This window comes from Oxyura jamaicensis, chromosome 9 (genome assembly GCF_011077185.1).
Source record: "Oxyura jamaicensis isolate SHBP4307 breed ruddy duck chromosome 9, BPBGC_Ojam_1.0, whole genome shotgun sequence".
Classification (NCBI taxonomy): Eukaryota; Metazoa; Chordata; class Aves; order Anseriformes; family Anatidae; genus Oxyura; species Oxyura jamaicensis.
Window position 1 is genome coordinate 20,425,526 of NC_048901.1, and position 22,301 is coordinate 20,447,826.

At 44.3% G+C, this 22,301-nt stretch overlaps 2 protein-coding genes and 1 long non-coding RNA gene across 3 annotated transcripts in view; 1 reads left to right on the forward strand and 2 right to left on the reverse strand.

The window, feature by feature from the left end:
* Nucleotides 1–5,549: 5,549 nt before the first annotated feature.
* Nucleotides 5,550–10,371, forward strand: GHSR (growth hormone secretagogue receptor). Its single transcript, XM_035335181.1, has 2 exons — nt 5,550–6,465; nt 9,483–10,371. The coding sequence occupies exons 1-2, from the start codon at nt 5,712–5,714 to the stop codon at nt 9,785–9,787; spliced, it is 1,059 nt and encodes a 352-aa protein (XP_035191072.1). The 5' UTR covers nt 5,550–5,711; the 3' UTR covers nt 9,788–10,371.
* On the reverse strand, nt 10,049–12,538 carry LOC118171780. The gene is made up of 3 exons (XR_004753377.1): nt 12,420–12,538; nt 10,381–10,849; nt 10,049–10,204 (listed from the first exon to the last, which is right to left on the reverse strand). It is a non-coding gene; the product is annotated as an uncharacterized LOC118171780 (long non-coding RNA).
* A 5,867-nt stretch (nt 12,539–18,405) lies between these two features.
* The window catches only part of FNDC3B (fibronectin type III domain containing 3B), a 178,688-nt gene continuing 174,792 nt past the window's right edge, over nt 18,406–22,301 (reverse strand). The window contains exon 26 of the mRNA XM_035334452.1: nt 18,406–21,868. Coding sequence (XP_035190343.1) covers nt 21,557–21,868 — 312 coding nt within the window. The 3' untranslated portion in view covers nt 18,406–21,556. The remainder of the gene's footprint in view (nt 21,869–22,301) is intronic.

The following is a 22,301-nucleotide window of genomic DNA, read 5'->3' on the forward strand; positions in this document are numbered from 1 at the left end:
CTTATTTCGCGTTGTTGTTTTTATTGGCTTCTATAGCAGCAAACCAGGGTGTCATTGTTTCTTTGGTTGGTGTCAGGTATAATCCATTAAATGCCACAAACGCCTGCAATGCAAAGGACATAATGCAAGCCACTGTGCAACACCACATCATATAACACCGTGTCATTGGCTTCCTGACCATAGAACAGCAGGTGAACAGCATCTGGAAGCAGTGCGCTGAAGAAAATGCTCAAGATTTCATGACCAGAGACTGCAATGCTGAACACTAACCTTGAGGTTCTTCTCACATTTCTGGAGAAATCTGGTATGGAAACACCTCATCCTTAGCCATCACCAAAGGGCAGCAGATGATTTATTGAATTTATAGTGCTGATGACCGTTTACACAGATGAAAAACAGCATTAAAATGGAAGTCCCCTAAAGTTAAAAACAAATGCCCTCGATGCACCAAAAGCAAGCTCGGGATGTCATTCAGTCCAGCTGCCCCACTAGCAAAATTTTCCCCAACCAGAAAAGCTCATGAAACCCAAGGGAGCCCTAGAAACTCAAAAGACCATGAAGGCATCATCCCCTCTGTCCCCAGCCCTGAGCCCAGGGACAGTTTCCTCCGGTGCCTGCAGAGAAGTACTGCGGCTAGCACAGCAGCAGCACAGGGCTCCTAGGGGACAAGCCCACAGGAAAATCACCCCTACCACAGCCAGACCCACCCCAGGGCTGGCTCACTGCCATGTGTCCCCTGTTCCTGTCACCTCCTCATAGCCGGTCCCAGTGTTTTTTCATTGGTGCTGCGCTTGGCTCTGGCAGACCCCCACATCACCAGTTTATGTGCTGCATACCCACATGTCCCACAAAAGGCTGGTTGCCTCCAGAATGGACTCACAACCCAAATACATTTCCCCCAGGGTGAGTGTTAGGCTTACCAGGGACCCCGCTCATCAGACAGACCCTTGACTGGCCATGCTGAGTCCCCCCAGGGCATCGCTGGCCTGGAGCAACCCCACGACCACATCCCAAATCGCAGGGATGCCCACAGGGTTTAGGAAGAAATCAACCCTTTCATACAGATTGCTTTTATTTCAGCAGAGGTTTCTCTTTTCTGGTGTTTCCATGGGAAAGAGGGCTTATCAGTTAACTTGCTTTTATTGTACCTTTCATTACTTCAGAGAAATGGACCGCTATTTTTTGCCTTAGTATATATAATTATTACTGTTTGTATTGCAGCAGCATTCACTTGGCCAAGCAGGATCAGGGATGCATTTACGGTACTCTGTGCAAACAGATAAACAGCCTGATTCAGACACTGAGACTTTGAGATACATAATTTCACTTTCCAGATGACATCTAAATATTAAAGACTAAGGAAAGAGTGAATGTAATGATCAAAACAACACAAATAACATATAAGGACAAGATCTCATTCATCCCTCCAAGGCACCTTGTTCCATTCAGTAGCAGAAATAAAAGATAGATTAGGATGACTTTGGGTCTTATCCAGTTTTCACAGACTTGACTTTTTTTTTTTTAATACACAGTTATATGGACATTTATAGCTATTTCCATCAGCATTACTCAGAGCTCTGTTCTCCACAACTTTTCTCTTTTCATTCATACTAACAGACAGAAATTGCACACTACGTATGTCACATATCAAAAATCGCTGATTTCCCCCCCCTTGACAGGGCACCACAGCTAACTGCCTGAGCTCCACGCCACAGCTGCCTTGTAATGCCCCTCCTTTTCCTCAGATACTTGTAGTCCAAACCTATACAGACATCGCCATTACTTTCTGCTGAAAGTTTGTGAGGTGACATGGGGTTGGGACGCTGGGCCGTGACAGAAATGCTGTCAGACCGCTGGTGCCCAGGGGGATGGGGCAGCCACTCAGGTGGTTTGAGCAGCTTCCCATTTTTGTGGGCTGTTCTGCTAGTGTTAACATAATTCATGCTCCTCATCTATAATATACTCATATATTATGTTGTATATAATAATATACACAATGTGTATATAATGTGTTCTGCACACAACAGAATCCAAGGCATAAATCCTTTTCAAGGCGCTTTTGGTTTTGTCTGATTGTGAATTCTTCATCTTGTATTATTTTCAATTTGTATCAAGTCATTCTTATTTCTCCCTTAAAGCTACCGGGTGAAGAAAAAGAAGGTGAATTGCAGATTTGTTGTAGACTCAGGCAGGTTACCACTCCCTATTTCACAGGAGAAAAAGTACCAAGAAGAAAGTATGACCAGGAATAATGAAGTATGCAATCCCATTCTGGGACTGGCACTAACACAACTCAAAGCACAGGGCACATTAGTAAACACACACAAGTCAGGCAAACATCCCTCATTAACACAAGACTTCTGTCACAAAGTTTGCTGTCCTGTGAATGACCAAAAAGATGTCTGCTGCCTCCAGAAGCAAAGCCTTAGAACGAATGCCCAATGACATTAAAAAAAATGCAGGATACATCTCCTACCCTCATGCTAGAAATTATTTAATAAATTCTGTGTACTTTTAACCCGGAATAAATGTATCTGTGACTGATGAACCTTCTTCTCTCTCCACGTAGTGACTGAGTTCACAAAGAGGGATGCTCACATGCTGATGCGACCCAGCGGCATGAGGAGCTGAAGCACGCTGAAAAAGTAAATCTAAAATGTATGCCTCTGAATTAGCAGCATTAGAGAACAGCTTTGCTGATTAATTAACTAACAGTATTTCGAAGTTGGTTCCAGATGCTTACTTCCATGTAAACAACTCTAAAGTGACTTGAGCACATTCTGTTTTTTATGTTGTTAAGTTGGATTACCACTATTTGATCAGCATTACTCACTGATGATAGTTACTAAACCATAACCTTTGAAAGCATTCACCAGATGCTACCTTCTGCTCTTAAAATACATTTATAATAAAAGTCAAAACATCTCTGCCCTTAGATATAATCAAAAAAATGCATTTGCTTTTCTGTGAATTGTTGGAGATGCATCATTTTTAAATGGGAGATCTCTCCCTTGAAGTCTGTTTTCCACGTTCTTCATCTCTCCACAATGAAACCATAATCATTCCATATTCAAAGCCTTCGAATATTTCCATGACAACAAACAATAATATAAACTAGAATTAAAACTTTAGTGGATGAAAAGAAAATTGAAATAATGGAACATAGGAGAGAGATTTCAAAACACCATAAATACAAACTCTCTTCTACCTTACCTCTAGTGCTCGATACAGCTTTAACGCTGCAGAAGAGAAGCACCAATATTTTAAGAGTTCCCTGAAAGGTAAGTGTCCTTTTGTCCTTTGTAATACTGTTTTTAATTCTTCTTCTTCCTTTTTTTTTTTCTTTTTTTTTCTTTTTTTTTTTCCTTTTTTTTTTCTTTTTTTTTATTTATTTAGTATTTTTGAAATATCTCTTTTGGTCATATAGTAAGTGGATTAAACTGTGAATAAAAAGTCCTTAAATTCTGCCTCTTTCTCTCAATTTTTCTCATCCTGATGATATCAGTGACTTCAATCTTTTCTGTGGTTGGTAAGGCAACATAAAAGTACTGTTCCTGCAGCTGAGGGTAGGTAGGCAAGTACTGGGAGCTTAAAGCCACCTTCTCTCACAGTTATTATATCTTCTCTCACCACTGTCTCCATGCCTGTCCTTCACCACATGCAAAGCAGATGCAGGATTTCATGAAAAGTTAGTGGAAGTTCAGCTCTTTATATCCCCTCCAGATTTGGCCTTCAACTGTCAAAGAATCAGAAAGCTGGAACTGCTTTTCTTCTCTCAGCTGTTTCTCTGGCCCCGACCCCAGGCAGGAAAAGCAGCCAGAGGAGCCCTTGAATCATGCTGCCCTTCAAGCGAGCAGGGGGTCGGTGCTGCTGGGGGCAAAGAATGACTGCAATCTGTGATCCAAGTGGGTCAGCACTCAAGGCATCAAACTCGCAATGAAATAGGTGTTAATTCATTGCATTACAAGCTTGAGCTGTCAGGAGCATATAAATCTGCTGCTACCTCGAACTTGGCTACTTGATTTTGCTACACACACTTCAGTTCAAGTATAATTTTACTTTTTTTTTTTTTTTTTTTTCTGGAAAATTAAAAGAAAGCTTTTGTCTCCCTGGGGAAAGAGAACTGGTCATTTTTGACAAGATACAGCTCAGCAAAAATTGGAAGAATTTCATGAGAATGAAAAATCCTCACTGCAAAGTCACATTTGTAGCCTCAGGCCATCTTCTCTGCCAAATATCAAAGTCCTGCAGCTACTGCCACTGGTTTGAGAATATATCATGAGGGAAAAAAGAGTGGAAGAATTCTTTATAATAATAGAAAGTATTTGGCAGCCTAAATACAGAGGCAGTTACCAGTTCCTCTATAATACAATGCAACGTCATTTAAATTAGATTGGACACAAAACTGTAGTATGAATTAACTGTATATTGGTGGCATACAGACCATGATTTTTCTTCAGAAATATATAAAGTGGTTACATAGACAGCTGGATAAACAAAGTGAGAAGTACGTTAGGCTCTTCCTTTTTTTTCTCTCTCTTTTCTTTTTTTTTTAACTGCAGTTGATTTGTGGCTATACCCCATAAAATCTAGCAACTGTTGAATAACTTGCTACAAAACTGTCTCACAGTTCACGAGCAGGAATGATGAATACTGACTTCAATGAAACTGCAAAATGTATCGAAATTGGGATGTGGACGAGGCACTACGGCTAGCGCCTGCGTTATTACGGGAAGCACTGCAAAGTCCTCATCATCAGGCAGGTTCGGAGGCACAGGCAGAGTAACCCAGCCTTGGGTCACCCCACATTTACATTCTGTCCTTAAATTAAGCTTGGCAGTTGAGATAGCAATAGCAGATGGTGTGCACACATAGGCAAGTGTGCACATGAGTGTCCCCTGGCAAAAGAGCACAAAACTCCATGTCCCTGCTGCGTTAAGCTGGATGCCAGCGGGGACTGGGAGCACTGGTTGCCCCAGAGAGATGGGGAGCATGGGCAGGGGGGAGCACAAAAATGAGAAGCGGGGAGCGAGATGAGGCTGGGGGCTGTTTGGGGGGGGGGGGGGGGGGGGGCAGAGGACAGAGCCCCCCTGGCAGCGCTTTGCTTGGGTCAGGCTGCCCGGGTGCTGGGGTGAGGGGAGATTGGTGAGAGCAAATGTAATTGTGAGTGAAAATTTAGTTGTGAGTGAAAATTTATGTGTGAAAATGTAATCGTGAGTGAACATTTGTGAGAGAAAATGTAATTGTGAGTGGAAATTTGTGAGTGAAAATGCAACTGTGAGGTAAAAATTGTGAGAGAAAATGTAATTGTGAGTGGAAATTTGTGAGTGAAAATGCAACTGTGAGGTAAAAATTGTGAGAGAAAACGTAATCGTGAGTGAAAATGTAACTGGGTGAACCACCTGGACGGGGGTGGCGATCGCTGCATCTCCCTCCAGCCCCCCGACACCCAAGCAAGGGGCAGCAGCAGCAGCAGCCGCCCCCCGTCCCCCCCCCCGGCTCCCGCCCCTCAGCGAGCCGGAGCCGAGCCTCGCTCCGCACCCGCGGCTCTGACGCGCGGCCAGCGCCGTCCCCCCGGGCCGGGGGGCGTACGGGAAGGGGGGGGGAGAGGCGGAGCGGGGCCGCGGATCCCTCCCCGCCCTCCGCACCTGCCCCGGCCCCGCGGAGGAGGGCGCGCAGCGGCGCGGGGATGCGCGGCCCTCGGCGGCAGGATGCGGGAGGGGAGCGCGGGCGGGCGCGGCGCGGAGAACAGGACGGGCGGCGAGTCCCCGCTGCATCTCTTCCCCGCGCCCGTGCTCACCGGCATCACGGTGGCCTGCGTGGTCCTCTTCGTCATCGGGATCTTCGGCAACCTGATGACCATGCTGGTGGTGTCGCGGTTTCGGGACATGAGGACCACCACCAACTTCTACCTGTCCAGCATGGCGTTCTCCGACCTGCTCATCTTCCTCTGCATGCCCTTGGACCTGTTCCGCCTCTGGCAGTACCGGCCCTGGAACTTCGGGGACCTCCTCTGCAAGCTCTTCCAGTTCATCAGCGAGAGCTGCACCTACTCCACCATCCTCAACATCACCGCCCTCAGCGTGGAGCGGTACGTCGCCATCTGCTTCCCCCTGCGCGCCAAGGTGATCATCACCAAGAGGAAGGTCAAGCTGGTCATCCTCATCCTCTGGGCCGTCTCCTTCGTTAGCGCCGGCCCCATCTTCGTCTTGGTGGGGGTCGAGCACGAGAACGGCACCAACCCCCTGAGCACCAACGAGTGCCGAGCCACGGAGTACGCCATCCGCTCGGGGCTCCTCACCATCATGGTCTGGACCTCCAGTGTCTTCTTTTTCCTGCCTGTCTTTTGCCTGACCGTGCTGTACAGCCTCATCGGGAGGAAGCTCTGGAGGAGAAAGAGAAAGAACATCGGTCCAAACACGGTCATCAGGGACAAGAACAACAAGCAAACTGTGAAAATGTTAGGTACGACTCTTCATGCTCTGTGTTTCCAGAGGGTCTGTGTGCTTGTGTGTGTGTGAGAGGGAGAGGAAGACGGCGAGAGCTGGTAGGTCACTATAATCGCTTCTAAAGGAAAGCATTTATTTAAAATGCTTCAGACAAAGGGCTACACTTCAAAGTAGTGGTAGAATAACTCTCCCACGTCCTTAGATTTATTTCTAACCGGTTGGAGCTGGGGGCTCTAAAACAGTTAAGCAGATTTTAATAACAATCACTGACAAAGACAAATACTACAGTTACAATTAGCTCTTCCCCTGGAGACTTCTGAACATCTTTGCTCTTTGGTTGTGGAGACCAACATTATTTACAGACGGATAGTTTATTTGATTTTTAAACAAAACTACCTCTTCTAAAACCACAAAGTTGAGCTGTAGACTAAGCAAGCAGGGACGGTATGGTGCCCTTAGTTTCAAATGAAAAGGATATCAAGTTTCTAGCAAATTGGGGATATTTACCGGGTGGCTGTTCATGCTCATGAAAACTGATGGGCACTTTTGTATTAGAAAAACACCAGCATGTGCTGCACAGTGAGCATTTTGTCTCCTTTGAGGTCTGATCCTCCGAATTCTCACTGGTTTCAGGAAAACAGGATTGGAGTGATAGGTGCTGTCATTCTTAACTCTGTGTACTTACATTGCCAGGTGGCTTAAACAACAACAGCTATTGCTGCTGCACAGAAACACAGATTTAAACATCCCGATGCTGCAAGCCCTCCCAGTGAGAGCATGTGGTGGGAGTTTGAGGCACAGAACCAAAAAGCTGCTCTGCAGTTCAGTGTCTGGAGGCAGCAGGGTCCTGCTGCTGCGTGCTTTCATTCAAGCCATAGTCCCCCGTGTGCGGGATTGCCGTGGGTCTGCTCCCGGGGATGCTTTACATGACGGTTCCACAGGCAGCTGCTCCGCCGTGCTCATCGCAGCCCGGCAGAGGTGACAGGCTAATGAGCTTGAAGAAGAGGTGGCAGCGTGTCCTAAGTAGCTGAATTATTAAATGGGAGACTAACTGATCTTTTGTTCATGACCGGCTTTATTACTATGCAACAGCAGCAAGAATAATAAAACCCACGGCATGCTTTGTGCCCTTTCAGCTATGTTTTATGATCAATAGAATTACTTCATTTGGGTAAACGTGACCTTGGAAGTAATTCATCATTTACACTTCTAGAGTTTCGGGATTATGAATCTCTATTTACAATAAGTAAGCTGCTAGCATATATTACTACTGTGTTTATATATCTGCATACTTAACCATAAAGAATTTCAAAACAATAACGGCTTATTTCTGCCCTGGAGTACTGCTGCAAGCATTACAGCATTTCAGACACCCTTTTTTTCTTTTGCACATCTGAGAATAGCAAGAGAATAGCAAGACTGTCCTCTGACAGAGAGCCAATATCTCTGAATGATAACAGTCTGATGGTAGCTGGAAAGAAAAGAAGTTAGTGCGGGCTCAATATGAGCAGATGCACAAAGCAATCTGCTCATTGATTTTAATTTTCTGCTTAAAATTTAGAAGGCACTTTCTAAGACTTTAGCAGGTCATAGAACATAAAGTAAATGGGATTAGCATCAACTTTTCTTCTAAACTGTAGAGAAACATTATGCTTCTAGGACCATAATTAAACACCTGAATATATAGCCTGACTTCCAAAAGAGCTATCATACCCCATTCCTGCTGAAATCAATGTGATTCTGCATGTGTGAAGATCGAACTGTATCTTCCAAAGCCTGACTAGGAGGGTTACACATGCCCACCTGTGAAAATACCAGAAATGCTTAAAATCCTGTTCATAATAGCCACAACAGTAATATTCATTACATGGATTAAATTCTAGAACGCGGTAGCTAGTGAGCTAGGGAAACATGATCTGAATTGTGCAGGTGGAGAAACTGAGGAAAAAGGGCACTAGTTGGCTCAAAAAGATGCAGAGCTGGAAAACAGATATTCTGAATTTCAGTTCTGTGCTTTAGAGTCCATCAAAAGTCCTACATAAGTATCTATGTAAGCATGGGAATGCTTTTTCATAAAGTTTTTGGGAAAATATGCCGATTATGATCCCTCTTAGCTCTTTGAATTTTGTATCTGCTATGCGTTGACATAGGCAATCAGGACTGTGAACAAGAGAGAACAGGTTAACTGGGAAGAATTGCTTAAGAATGTCAAAAAACCTTTCTTGAGTTTTCTGTGGTTTTTGTTTGTTTTGTATCAATAGATACACAGAAAATAGTATGAAAAATAACAAAGGTCAATAGCACAAAGTACGTGAACAGAAAAAGTTTCCCTTTCTCCAGGACGGAAACTGAAACGGGCCAGTGTCCAGGATACACGTTCCTATTACTCTACATGCATGTTATATAACACATAGATACGTATGCATAACCATAGTGGCAGTGTAATATTGCAGATATGCCATGTAACTGTAACTATGTAGTTACACATGATGTGTTTGCTTTTCGTGGAGTAACTCATGTTCCAAAACACAAACTGGAGGGGGGCACCGCTGCCTGTTGTTATCTTGGTGTACATGCTCTGCTGATCCGGGTGATGGCTTATTTTATCTTTGGGCCTCTGCCTTCAATTATTTTGCTTCCCAGTGATTACATTTTTCATTATAACTCACAGTGCTGAGTCTATCACATTGTATATATTTTGCTTTGGTAGATGAAGATGATAGATTATATTACATTTTTTGTCACCATTCTGATTCCTGAATTCTCTCCTTTTATGGAAAAGATAAGTTTGATAGTTCAGAAGTGTGCTACAGCATGCAGTATACAGGCAGGTTGTTTAGATACGATTGATTTGTATTAAGTATGGCTAATTCATACTGTCAGAAAATGTACTTGAGATACAATGAAAATTTATGGGGTGCATTTTCACACTCTGAGATTATTTCGTTACAGAGATAGAATGACATTTCATTTAAATCACCCATATTTCCCTACTCACACTTAACACACTTTCTTCTGCTGTTTTCATTTTAGTTGTGGTGGTATTTGCTTTCATACTCTGCTGGTTGCCTTTTCACGTAGGACGATATTTATTTTCCAAATCCTTTGAAGCCGGATCCTTGGAGATAGCAGTGATCAGCCAGTACTGCAACTTGGTGTCCTTTGTCCTCTTCTACCTTAGCGCCGCCATCAACCCCATCCTCTACAACATCATGTCCAAGAAGTACCGAGTCGCCGCGTGCCGGCTCTTTGGACTCAAACCCCTTCCAAAGAAAAGACTCTCCAGCACGAAGCAGGAAAGTTCGCGTGTGTGGACAGAACCGAGCGTCACCACATGACACGGCGTGCCAAGCACCAGAGCATTGCTTTCCAGCATTACCCAGAAAGCCATAACGAAAGAGACGCGGGGCAGGAAACACAAATGGAAAAGCAAAGCTGTACTTCTGTCGTCACCTGGATTTGCTGAAAGACGTGACGCGGGCAGTTCAGGATTTTCAAAAACTAACCAGGCCTTGAGAATATCATAGGAGACACACGGTTACAGAATTTGGCGACAGTCGAGTCATACTTTGCTGCTGCTTTTGTCCATACGATTTTTTAATGCAGGGGAGATGCAGGTTTTCCCATCTGGAACAGGCAAACGTAGCCCAGCTCACTTGAGAGTTTGTACGACTTCAGTAGCAGCTAATTCAGGCTGAGTTATTACAGAGCTAACTTCGGTTTTGCTGAAAATTTGGCTAGCATATAGCCAGACCCTAAAGAGAGAAAAAATTAATTGCCTTTTTGGAGTAGCAAGCAGAGATTTGATACACTTTTCATAATCCAGATTTTTAAACAAAGATCAAAAAGAAAAGAAGACATACAAATGGAGAGTTTTTAAACACACTAAAACTAAATGACCCTCATGAATAGAAAGGAAACAAAAAAATACCTTTCTAGAAGCAGCTTAGAACATGGCTGTGCTGAAATTTTTTTGAATATATATCAGTGGGACGAGGACAGTGCTGAGTTCAGGACTGTGATTATAAGCAGTGATGCTTATAAAAACTGGGAATGCGATCTCCCACCAAAGTCTTTTTTTTTTTTTTTTTTTTTTTTACTAGCTAATTCATCTGTACTTGTTCTGTTCAGCTTGACTGTGAATGACTCGATGTAGCCGAACTTGGAAGCTTTCAGTTGTTCCGGTAGCCGTGCTGCCTGTGGCTGCCTGTGCCGACGCTGCGCCCCCCATGCCCCAGTTTGTCAGCAGTGTGAGGAGGGGGCTCCTGCCCGCGGAGCACCACGGGCTCTTGCTGCGGGCGTAGCAGGCGGTCAGAGCCCGGGGTGCGGTCGTGCTGGTTTGCTGCAGTGTGAAATTCAAATCCACGCTCACATTACAGAACATTTTTAACTGACAAGGCCTGAAAGAGAAAATTCTGCATCGAGACACACAGGTGGACAGGTTCTCATACTTGATCCATAAAAAAATTAAATCAAGTTTTATAACTCAAGTATGCCACTCAAAAACAAAGCAAACCGGAACACTCTCCACCCCTTACGCTAGTACGTATGCCTTACATTGCACCTGTTGTCACACCAACACGTGGAGTTTGTGGTCCAGCTAATAGAGCTTAGGGGCATGCATGTGCAATAGCAGCTTTTATTTATTTGGTTCTAGTATTTATTGCCAGCTGGTCCACAACTGAGTACAGAATGAACTGTCTGTTTGCAAAATTCCTGTTGCCTTCAGCCTCCTATTACCGCCGATGGGCCATATTCTGCCTGTTCCTCTTTAGCTGATGGTGCTGCTCAGGTATAAGTGAAAAGAGAATTTGGCCTATTCTGCATACTCTGTGTCTTTGGTATCACACAGAGCTTCACTGGGGCTGGCTTCCTCCCCCTGGCATGCTCGCCGCGAGCACAGGCTTGATGCGAGGACTGAATGCAGGTGCACAAGTTAAGGGGCAAACCACAGAACTAGCTGGGGAAGCACAGCAAACGAGAGATGCAAAAGGCCAAAACAGTGAGATTAACTTCGTTCGAATCTCTGGAGCAGACTGAGGCCCTGGCCGGCGGGTGTTAGGAGAGCAGCAGTGCTGTAGCATCACCCCCTGTTCGTCTCTAACCATTTCTGCCTTTCTGTTCGTTTTGTTCTTTCGGTCGTTGCCAGCTGACATTCAGATCTGATGGCAGACATCGTGCAACTCAGGGAAACCAGAAATCGGGGAATCTTGAAAAGATTGTAAAGATGTAAGCCCACTACTAACATGTCTGTGTAAATGAACTGATCACGTACCTGACATCACATATGTGTTTCAAGTTTCAGCTGTGTCTGTGGTATTAAATGTGAACAGAAAAAGAAATAAAGTCATGAGACCCTTCATAACCCTGCGGGATCGGTGCCGCTGCGGGCGGGCTGCAGGAGCGAGCCATCGGATGCGTCGGGCACCGGCATGCATCCTTCCTCAGCACGTGGAGCTGAGGGCTGTGCATGGGAACCTGGGTTTTAAACCAGAACAGCTGTAATGTTACAGCCCCTGGGGCAGGCACGCTCCTTTTCTGCATGTTAACGATGGGTGTACAGATTGTTTCATTTCACCCAGCATTTCTTCAGGAGACGCTGTAAATTATAACTACACCGTGACTGTGAAATTGGCAGAACTCTGTGCATAGAACAGAATTTATAACATTTAATCTGGGGTCGCAAAAAGAAGCAAGGGGGCTGGCTTCTTGTGCTGAGGCAGGACAGGACTTCTTTCTTCAGTCTCACTTAGGAAATGGCCTTTTTTTTTGGAAGTCACTGAGCATCTGGCCAAATCTAGCAAAACGCATGCAATTTTAGGAAGGAAGAGTAGCCACATCCATTTGACTCTTGCACCAAGCAAGAAAAGGTTTCAGACAGGGAACATTCAAGCATTCACACATGTAGCAACTCCTGCAGGTTGCACCGTACCTCCTGTTAGTTCTGCCTCCCTTGGCACTAACACCTACCTGTACAGAAATGCCAAAATCAGGGGAGTTGCGCTTGCTGGCGTGCGTTGACTCCAGATAGTGACCAGGGTCTGCTTCTTCAGACAGCTACTGGTGCAAAATGAGCTGCTCTCACCTGGAGGACAGGAAACAGCCACCTGGATAACCTGCCCTTTTGCTTCATAAAATCAAATGCTGCCAGCTGCCTCCAGAAGGACTCGCCCCTCCACCACCACTGCGGGATGAGGATGGAGTTGCCTGCCTCGAGGGTATGTTATGGCCTGAAGTTTTAGGAAATAGCTTCATTTAAAAAACTAAAAGTATCAATAGGGCTTTCTAGAACAGCTGGTTCCCTTCCCCCTGCAATTTTGGGTCTGGACGTGGCTGTAGAGATCTGTGGTACCTGCAGTGAAGACAAGAGCCCATGCAGGCGCTGGGCTATTCAGCACGGGCAGGCAGGGAGACTCCACAGGAAAATTGCCTGCAGGCTGCAGAGCCGTATGCTGCACTTCTGCAAACTCTCCCTCATAGGAATAAACTTGGCCAGTTCTGATTTAAAAAAAAAAAACAACAAAAAACAACAACGTATAGGGACTTTGTGAGTCAAAATACTGCTGTGTTCTCACTGCCCTGTGTGTGAGAAGCCATATAGGAAGTAACGGGAGGCTCATTCATTAAACAGCTCAAGTTTTAAAAGATTTTCCAACTCCACATTTTGTATCACAGCTTCACAAATAAACAGGAACAATTTGGCAGCATTTTATTTCTTGGCAGCATGTTGAATTGGCGATAAAATAGGTCAAAAGCATTTTACCAGAAAGCTCCATTCATTTTAGAGAAATACTTTTGATAGAAGCATGAACAGGCAGAAAATCATGTCCTATTGTATTGCTTGCCAAAAATAAAATATCCTGGAAAAGTAGCACTTCCATGTCAGATCTGGAGTTGCTAGATGCTCAGCATTTATGTACGTTTGTGTCAAATGACATTTGCCTAAGCCCTATTTAAAGCAGTTACTCGCTCAAATACCTTGAGAACCTCTCTGTCCATCATCGGCCTGCGGCAGCTGAGGTGCGGCAGCTGGTTCCCCCAAAGCCACCCCGCTGCTGCCTGGGTGACATTGCCACGTGAAGCTGGCTTCCAGCTGAGCTGAAGCTTTCTTAATAATTAACATTTGCAGTTTTCTTTGGATGGGCTTTTCTTTTTCACTACGGAAAGCTAACGTAAAAGTAAGCTACCGGTTTCATGTGTAGTTTGCCATCATCTCTCCTGGGTACTTCAACACAACCCATGTGAAGGTGGGTTTTGGTCAATGCTTTTTGGTGGGCTTCCATAGCAAAAGCCCTGGTGTGGATTCATCCCCCTCCAGCCCCCCAGGGCTGTGTTTCTTCATGCTGGATCTGTGATCACATCACTGCAATTGTGTGAGTATAGTGGAAGAGGAAGAAAAAGACACATCTCAGATTAATGAAGGTTCATGGCTTGTTGAACAATCACTACTGCTTGCTGCTAGAGCTTTAGGCTGAGCCTCAGTATGTTTCTAGCTCCAGCACACGCTACGTACCTCAGTGTTAGCAAATGTAACTCGTACATGCCAACACACTCTCTCTGTCCATGCATGTGTGAATTCCAGCCTTGTGGTGGGCTTCTAACGAGCTTTCTTGCCGCCTTTCCCAGCAGAAGGTCTCAGTTCCCTTCCATGTTAGCGTGACACAGCCCTTTCCATCTCAGCTAGGGGCTGGGGCATGCTGTGGCTTTCCAAATCAGAGCAAAATTCACAGTGTCTCATTAGCCCTGTATCTGGACCAAAAAAAAAAACAATCCCAAACCTCTATACCTGAGGGAAATGGGGTGTTTGGCCCCATTTCAAACAACACTGCATGAAAGAGCACTGCTTCCTTTTCTTTTTCTCATATCCTGATTGATTTTCAGAGCTGTACATGAGAAAGAACAGGCGTGGTGATTTCCAAGCCTCTGTTCACGTTGGCCTTCTCTGCGTGGCCCCCTTGCATGCACTGCCCAGCGTTGCAAACCATCCCTCCTCAGCGTGGGACGGAGTTGAACCCAGCCAGCGCTTTCTGCCACGAACCCGCAGCACAACCAGCTCCCAGGTGCTGCGATTTAAACACCTGCAACACCCCCATATTACAAAAGGCAGCAAAAATTCGTGCTACAAGTTCTCACCAAAAATTAAGCCAATATCCATGATCACACACGGGCACGTATTCTGCCCGGTCAATAGCACCAGGGGACTTTTAGCAAGCAGTGACAATGCAATTGATTGTTGAAACATTCCCTGTAAAGGTAGGACCTTCTATTTTTGGCTGCACAGGAGCAAGCGCTCAGCTGTGGTTCTGAGCCCACTGACTGACCACCAGCTCGTGAGGGAAGAGGGTGGGCGGCACAGGGGCTGTACCCGGGTGGTGCACGGCGTGGGGCTCCTGCCTGGGTGGCCCCTGAGCACCTCCGCCTAATGCCGGGAAAAAACAAAGCAACAACATTTCAGAAACAGTCAGATCACCACAGCGGTTTCTTCCCCATAAAAGCCCTTTGGCTAGAGGAATATTATTGCTGTTGCCTTTGGCTAGAGGAACCTCAGCCTGGCCGAGCTGCTGGGCACCAGGGACGAGTGGTGCTGAGCCCCCTGCGCCTGGCGTGTGGGCCTCTTGGGGAAAGAAAGGGCACTCTGAGGCCTCTGTCAATGAGCAGAGTGTTTGCACTGGATTAGGGTGGGATTTCTCCACTCCCTTCACGTGCTGACCCTCAGAAGACTTCTGCCTCCCTCCTGTTTGCTCTGTTTTGTTTGCAGAGAATAAGTTTTTATGCAACAGAAAGTGAGGGAGATGAGCTAATAAAATTACTAAGAAATGATATCCACTGAGCACATTGACCCAAGCAGTTATTTATTAATCATGCTAGTAGACCTAAAAATAGTTTAGATTGCATGCGATACCATCTACACGAGCAATTAGCACAACCACTATAACTACCCAAACCAACAACAGCACGTTCACCTACATAGCAGCAGATAGCCAGCTAATCTGCTGTGTTTGAAAGCATTTTGTCAAACCTCATACCTGTTTTTTTATTTCACCCAGCCAAGAATCCACACATTGAGAGAGCAATTGTCAGGAGCAGAAACGGATGCAATCATTTAGAACTTATTAAATGTATTACCAAGAAGATAGCCTTTTCAAGGGATCTCAGCTGGCTTTCTGCTCAGCCGTAAAAGTATTAAACCAAAATGTCCATATCCTCCTCTCTGTTTACCTGTGGTTCTCATTTCTGAGAAGAATAAGAGCTGACATTTATATCTTCACTCCAAGGCAGGTGAATATTACGGGCAGAGAATATAATTTCTACACCACTTCAAAGAATTATAATACATCATGAATTCTGCAATAACGATAATTCCAGAAAAAATATTTATACAGGGAATATAATTCACAGATAGGATTTCTACAGTAATTTCTGCATGACTTTTCCCAGCAGGTGGGTGAGCAGAAGCGGAGGTGGTGCAGGGCCGGGCCTGGAGCTGCTCAGCGCCACTTCGAAGGGAGCCCTGCTCCAGCTCCACAGCCTCCGGTCATGGCCAGCCTCAAACGACCTGGCCAGGCGCCTGGGCCGTGCTGGAGCCCTGGGACACATGGGACGAGGGCTCAGACCATGCTCTTTCCTTCAGGAAGCCCCTTAAGCCAGAGCTCCCGAAGTGTTTTATTCTCAGGGGTGTTTTCAAACACCGCTGCTATGCCTCAGGACAGGAGGGAGAATTGCACTCGCCTAGGGGCAGGCAGGAAGGCCTCAGGACAAGACCCGGCTCCCTTCAAGGGCATGTTTTCTCCTCAGGAGCTGTTTGCCGTAGGCTGAATTTGAGCGTCTCCTAAAATTCAAAGGCTTGAAGGGGTCTAGGCAGAGCAGCTCGGCAGGAGGCCGATACACGGTGTAAGGGACCGACGCTGGCTGCCGGCCCCGCTCGCTTTCTGTCCCGCGGTGCCTCCGGGCCTGGCCTGCTGCACAGAGACCTCTCCAAGGGGCTCTGCTCTCCTCCACCAAGCCGCACGTGCTCTGAACTGGTGACACAGGCTGAAGCCAAAAGCACAACAAATTTTACCTGATTCGTTTTCGAGCAGGCTCTTTGATTACCGAGAGGAGACAGAATTGCTGCTGCTATAGAAACAGCAGCCTGCAGCCCGGTGACCACGCTCGGCTGCAGGCGGACCTGGAGATTGCTCAGCTTGCGAGATGGGGCACGGCCGGCTGGCCTCGGTTGGCTCCACACGAGCCCAGAAGTCAGTAGTAAGGCCACGGAAATACCTAGAAATACAAGCGCCTGCTCTGTTCCCAAACTTTTCAAAGCAGGTAATGTTCCAACACCAATAGAGGCACGAGATGGTGTTAAACACAGTCCTGCCCGAGCAGGGATACTGCTTGCTCTGCAGCGCATTAATAAAACAAAGCCCACAGGAAAGTTCGTGCTACCCACCCCTACCCCGTCCAGTCTGGGTGTGTGATTACAACACGACGCACAGTGCTCGGACGTCAAACATAAATCCTCCTTCACTGTCCCAGGCTTGCCAGGCTCTCACCGTTCCCCGTCATCCACAGACAGAGCTGGGAACCGAGGAGTGGGTGAAATAAGAGAGCTCTTCGGATAACAAAGCGCTGGCTACTCGTCTACAGACATCTTAAAAGGTTTTGTTAGAGAGGGGTTGTTCTGACAAGCACCGGTTAAATAAATAAATAAAGAGCAACCAAGGGAAAAACAAACAAACAAACAAACAAACCCACTACATTTCCTTCAGAAAAACACTCATGTTTGCAAATTGCAGTAATGAAAAAAGTAAACAAATAAAATGCTGTATTTATGCAGTGATTTGAAGAAGAGAAGCTGTTTAAAAAACAAACACTGTGTTTGCCATGGGACATGTATACATACCAGCTTAATTCTCTGTGACAAGTAATTGAATTTACTGTGCATAATTAATGGTAAGTGAAAACTTCTGGTATTTCAAGTGTTTATTTACTCAGAGACATCAAATCCAGGTATATTTTTACCGTCATTAAAATTTCAGGCAAGCTATTCAGCCGAAGTGACTAAAACACCTCAGCAACTTGTCTCACCCAGTGAAGGACGCAGGAAAACTCGGCTCCTAAACTCCCAGATAAAGATCAGGGCTGAGTGCACTGCACCCACACTCCAAGTTCCCAAACCCCAGCCCAGTCCAGCAGGAACGTGATATTCTCGGGGAGGATTTTACACTGAAACGTTATAGCAGCTTTCAGATGCGTGCTGCAGCTACGGCCCTGTTCAGGGACAGCCAAACTCCGGCTTTCCAGGGGCGGGATGGAATTGGCACGTATTTAGCTCAGTATTAGAAAAGATCTTGCTTAAATCCCTTGAGTGAAAAGGGATTGAAAGGCTTCTTCTCTGCATGGCCACAGAGACTGCAGCTGTCAAGCTCTCCAGAAATCTCCTGCTGAGGTTTCTGAGCCACTTGTGTAAAAGCCACTGCAGAAAGCCAGGTCGCTGAGCAGCACTGCCCCGGGCTGGGAAGGTCGGGCTGTGTGGGAGAGGCTCGGGCTGCAGAGGGAAGCTGAGACCCGGAGCCGTGCCCGCATGGGCAGCAGGCGCTGCAGGGGCATGGCCGCTTTCAGGCAGCACCGGGGCTCGGAAATAGGCCCAAATGCTCATCCTGGTGGAAGCAATTAATCCAAAGCTGAAAGCGGAGGATCTGGGGGACCACAGCATTGCTACAGAACAAGCCACCCCCAAAAAATGCCCTCTGTACTCTGGGGTGCAGCCCTGCGGGGAGACCCGGGGCACCAAACTGCACCAGCAAGCACTGTGTAAACGATGAAAACCTTTCCAATTACAAAACAGAAACGTCCCGAGTTAAACTTGGGATTCTCACTCCTGCTTTCGGTTGCAGTAACATCACCTGAGTACCAGAAAGGGCCCACCCAACAGACTGAAAGGACTGTATTCAATGAAGAAAACTCTTGGTAATATCAGAAAGAATTAAAACATTTATTGGGCATAAATATATTACATATACACTACAGATACAGTTAAGTCTTACATACATAGTGTAGTATTTGCAAAATCTATACATTAAAATTGATATGGCAGTTTTAATACAATGCATATGAAATAGTCTAAAATTTACAATACAAGAAAACTTATGATTATTTTTTTTTTAAAGTTGAAAAGCTTGGAATGTATGTTCCCATAGTGAGGTAAAAACTTTTTTTTTTTTTTTTTTTTTCAATTTAAAGAACTGTGCAAGGATAAGGTTCATACACATTCAGTTAGGGCACTTCTCAATCGTGACACTGAATACTGAACTACTGTAGCCAACAAACAGGATTAGAAAACATTTCAAGTTCATAAAGAAAAAGGCAGAACAATGTAAAAACATCTCTCTCCTTCCTTAAGGGCTGTAAATATTTAGTGTTTCATTCTACCTTTTTTTTTTTGTGTGTGTGTGTGTTCATTATTTGAGAGCAGAGAGCTCTTGGAGTTGATTCAGTGCCTGATGCTACCGGACCAAAGGGCAAAAAGACGTACGGGGAAGACAAGGCATCAGCAAACTGCGGGAATGGAAACCCAAACAGAAACGGTTTGTGATCTGTGATGTTAATAGATGAACCGCAGCCAGTTCACTATGGCAGAAAATACAAACTAAAATAACGCCAAGGTAACTGATTTAGGGCCTGCTCCAGCTCCTGCAGAACACTTCGTTAACCCCGGGGTTGGAGTGGGCATTGTCACAAGCATGATTGCACAGGGGACCGAACAGGCTGGCACTGACAGAAATGCTTGAAGTCCAACAGATGGACTCTCTCTGCACTTCGGCTTGCTGCTTTTAGTATCTTTGTACTGCAAGCGTTCAAAATTGATCAAATTATATAAAGCAAGTTTTTATTTTTATTTTTTTTTTTCAATTTTTCTTTTTTTAAAAAAGATGTCAAGCTTGGGCTTAATAGCAGCACTGCTGAAACAATACTCCAAAAATAAAAACGGGACTCTACTCGGATTTCTGGGTTTCCAAACTAGCAGTCTTTTCATTGTTTTAAAAAATACACTTTCCCCACCCCTCCATTGAAAACAGCTGTCTATGCTTTGCTCACAAAATACAGATGCAAGGTCACAAAGTTTCGTATCACAAATAAATTTAAATAAGATGTAAATAAATTTGACAAGCCATGACTTTGGCAAAAACAAAAAAATATATATATTTAGCTCAATGCCATTAGTTTGCAAGGCTAAATTAAACTAATTATAGTCAATAACAAAATACAGAACATTTCTAATATTTGCTACATCTAGAGAGGCACACAGAATAATTCATTGATCTTAGCACTTTCTTTCCAGAGATGATTATGTTTTTGGATACATGTAAACGTTTGAATCACTGATAATGTTTTTTGGCATTTAATGTACTAGATGCTCCCACCTTCAAAAACACAAGAAAATGTAAGAAGATTAATAATACTAGGAATGCTGCCAGGTAAAAAGTTGACCTAAAGTACAACAGTATAAAACAGACAAAATATAACATGCTACAGGGGGTGGGGAGGGGAATTAGTACATAAGTACACTTTTTATTTTTTATTTTTTTACAATAAATAAAAGATTGCACTGTAATTGGTATTTAAAGTACTGTATGCAGTATATAGTATAAATAAACCTAAAACAAAAATAATGTTGTTTTTCCCCATTACTTTGGTTAAGGGAATATTATGCTAGTATAGGACACTGAATCCTAGACAATGGAGACAGAGCACAAAATAGCTAGGACAAAAGCAAAACCAAGTAGCAAAAATATACAAAAACAATAGGCAGGGAAATACACTGTGTCTGTTGCACCCTTTTGGAATCTATTTGCACCTCCAGCTCACTTATGTCCCTGAGGTACTCGCACAATGTTGACTTAATATAAATAATCCAATGACTCAAGAGTTAAAAATCTATCTTGATGGATTAAAATGTGTGTCTCGGAAGAGGCAGGCAGGAGGGGGGGAACACAGCTGTAAGAGCAAGGACTACACCTCTCTAGGACTCCGGTCCCAATTTTGCAATGTACCAAGTATTTTGATTAGCCCTGTGTTAAGAATAACGTAGGCACCCATTTAAGGTACTTAAAATAAACAGATCCCATTTCTGATACCTCCAAGAAAGTTCTGTAAAATCAAGACCCCTCCAAAAACCAAAAGATCAACTGACAGTGAAGTTTGCTTACATTTAGTGTAAATCTCACCTAATTCAGTAGAGGCAGTAAGCTGTCACCAGCTCTAATCATATCAATCAGACTGAACATAATAGAATAATATCTACTATTAGATTAGGAATAGTTATATACAGTGACAAACAGACAAGTTAAAGCAGCTTTTAAATAGCTGAACATGGGAATAACTAACTATTGCACAATGCCCTCTTACTTAAAATTACTGCTAGGAATCAAAATGGTAAAAAAATCTATAATGCTTCATAATTTATATGCAGTTTGGTTACTTGATTTCTTATACAGGCAGTTCATAGTGTTGTAACTGTAAAAATAACAGGTTTTTAGACTGCAGGATACTGTTCCGATTTAAATGCACTAAGCAGTTAAAATAACAATTTACTTTGTATCTTGAAAAAATGGGGCAAATGTAGTGAATAATTCATAGGCAACATTGCTAATACTGTTCAATGAAGACCTGGTACTGTTGACTAACACTGTATTCTAGTCTTACCACTATACACACTTGTGACTAATGTTTAGGAGAAAAAGAAGAAACAAAAAAGTGAATCAATTAAAATTTCCTAAATAGTAAGATAAAATAAGAGACTGTAAGAACTTCAGTGAAAACAAAAACAAAACCACGATGACAAGGCAAATTGGTGACATTTTTGAAACTGTGAAGGAAAAAAATCTTGCTTTTGGTATCTGGTTTGCTTGTTTCTCCAGTTTGACCACTTCCTAGTTTTGAATTTCAAAAAGGTGCATCAAAACACTGATTTATCTTTCTTCAAGCTAGAACTGTAAAAACAAGAGAAGTATATAAAATGCATGGTAGAACAAAAGGATTTCAAAAAGGAATATCTGAATAAATGTGTGGATTATAATGCGTAGCATTAGTTAAATTTGTATCTCAAACTTCCATTGAATTCTCTACTTCATAAAGAAGTATTGTAATATACAGGCGAATATAATTGACAAACTTGCAAAGCCAAGAACAATGAGGGCTGCAAACTGTTCATCAGTAGGAATCATGTTCTTTATCTTAGGATTATCTATGCTTCCCATTTCTCCCGCAAGCATGATCTCGTTTCGCTGAAGCACAAAGGCAACGGATGGGCTGAAAGGTCCACTAAGTTCCTGTGAGGTATCCAAGCACCGGCGACACACGCAGACGCGAAACCGATAGTCTGTGTTGACTTGAAGGCCTGAGATTTGGAACGTGGTCTCATCTCCCTTGTACACCTTCAAAACAAAACAGCAAGCACAGTTAAATATAAAAAGCAGAACCACCTCCACTTTTTCATACTATCAGAACAAATTCAAGAAGCATATGACGTTTGCTGAGTGAAAAGTGAGTGTAAGTAGTCCGTTCTAAGTAGAGGTGGAGGAAACCTGTATGTGAAAAGGTTCTGCATTTCATACAAAGTCACAAGTTGTCATAAAGAAAGGTATATTTTGCAAGGATTTGGGCCAGGAAGTTAGGTAAAGTCTGAGTCTGGTAAGGAAACATTTCTGCAGGCCTCAAGGGAAGGCTCACGAGGTGAAGGTAGGCCTCAGCAGAATGGCGGCACGCAGAGGATCAGAACAGAGACGTCCTACCATGACAGGGCTCCACAGAGAGAGCTCACCAGACTGAATGCACGCAACACATCCTACACTAGACGTGCTCATCTTT

Bases quoted from the DNA above. Each gene is read 5' to 3' on its own strand.
- GHSR (XM_035335181.1), top strand. From the start codon at position 5,712: ATGCGGGAGGGGAGCGCGGGCGGGCGCGGCGCGGAGAACAGGACGGGC. The intron at 6,466-9,482 runs GTACGACTCTTC...TTTTCATTTTAG, and splicing joins GCAAACTGTGAAAATGTTAG to TTGTGGTGGTATTTGCTTTC.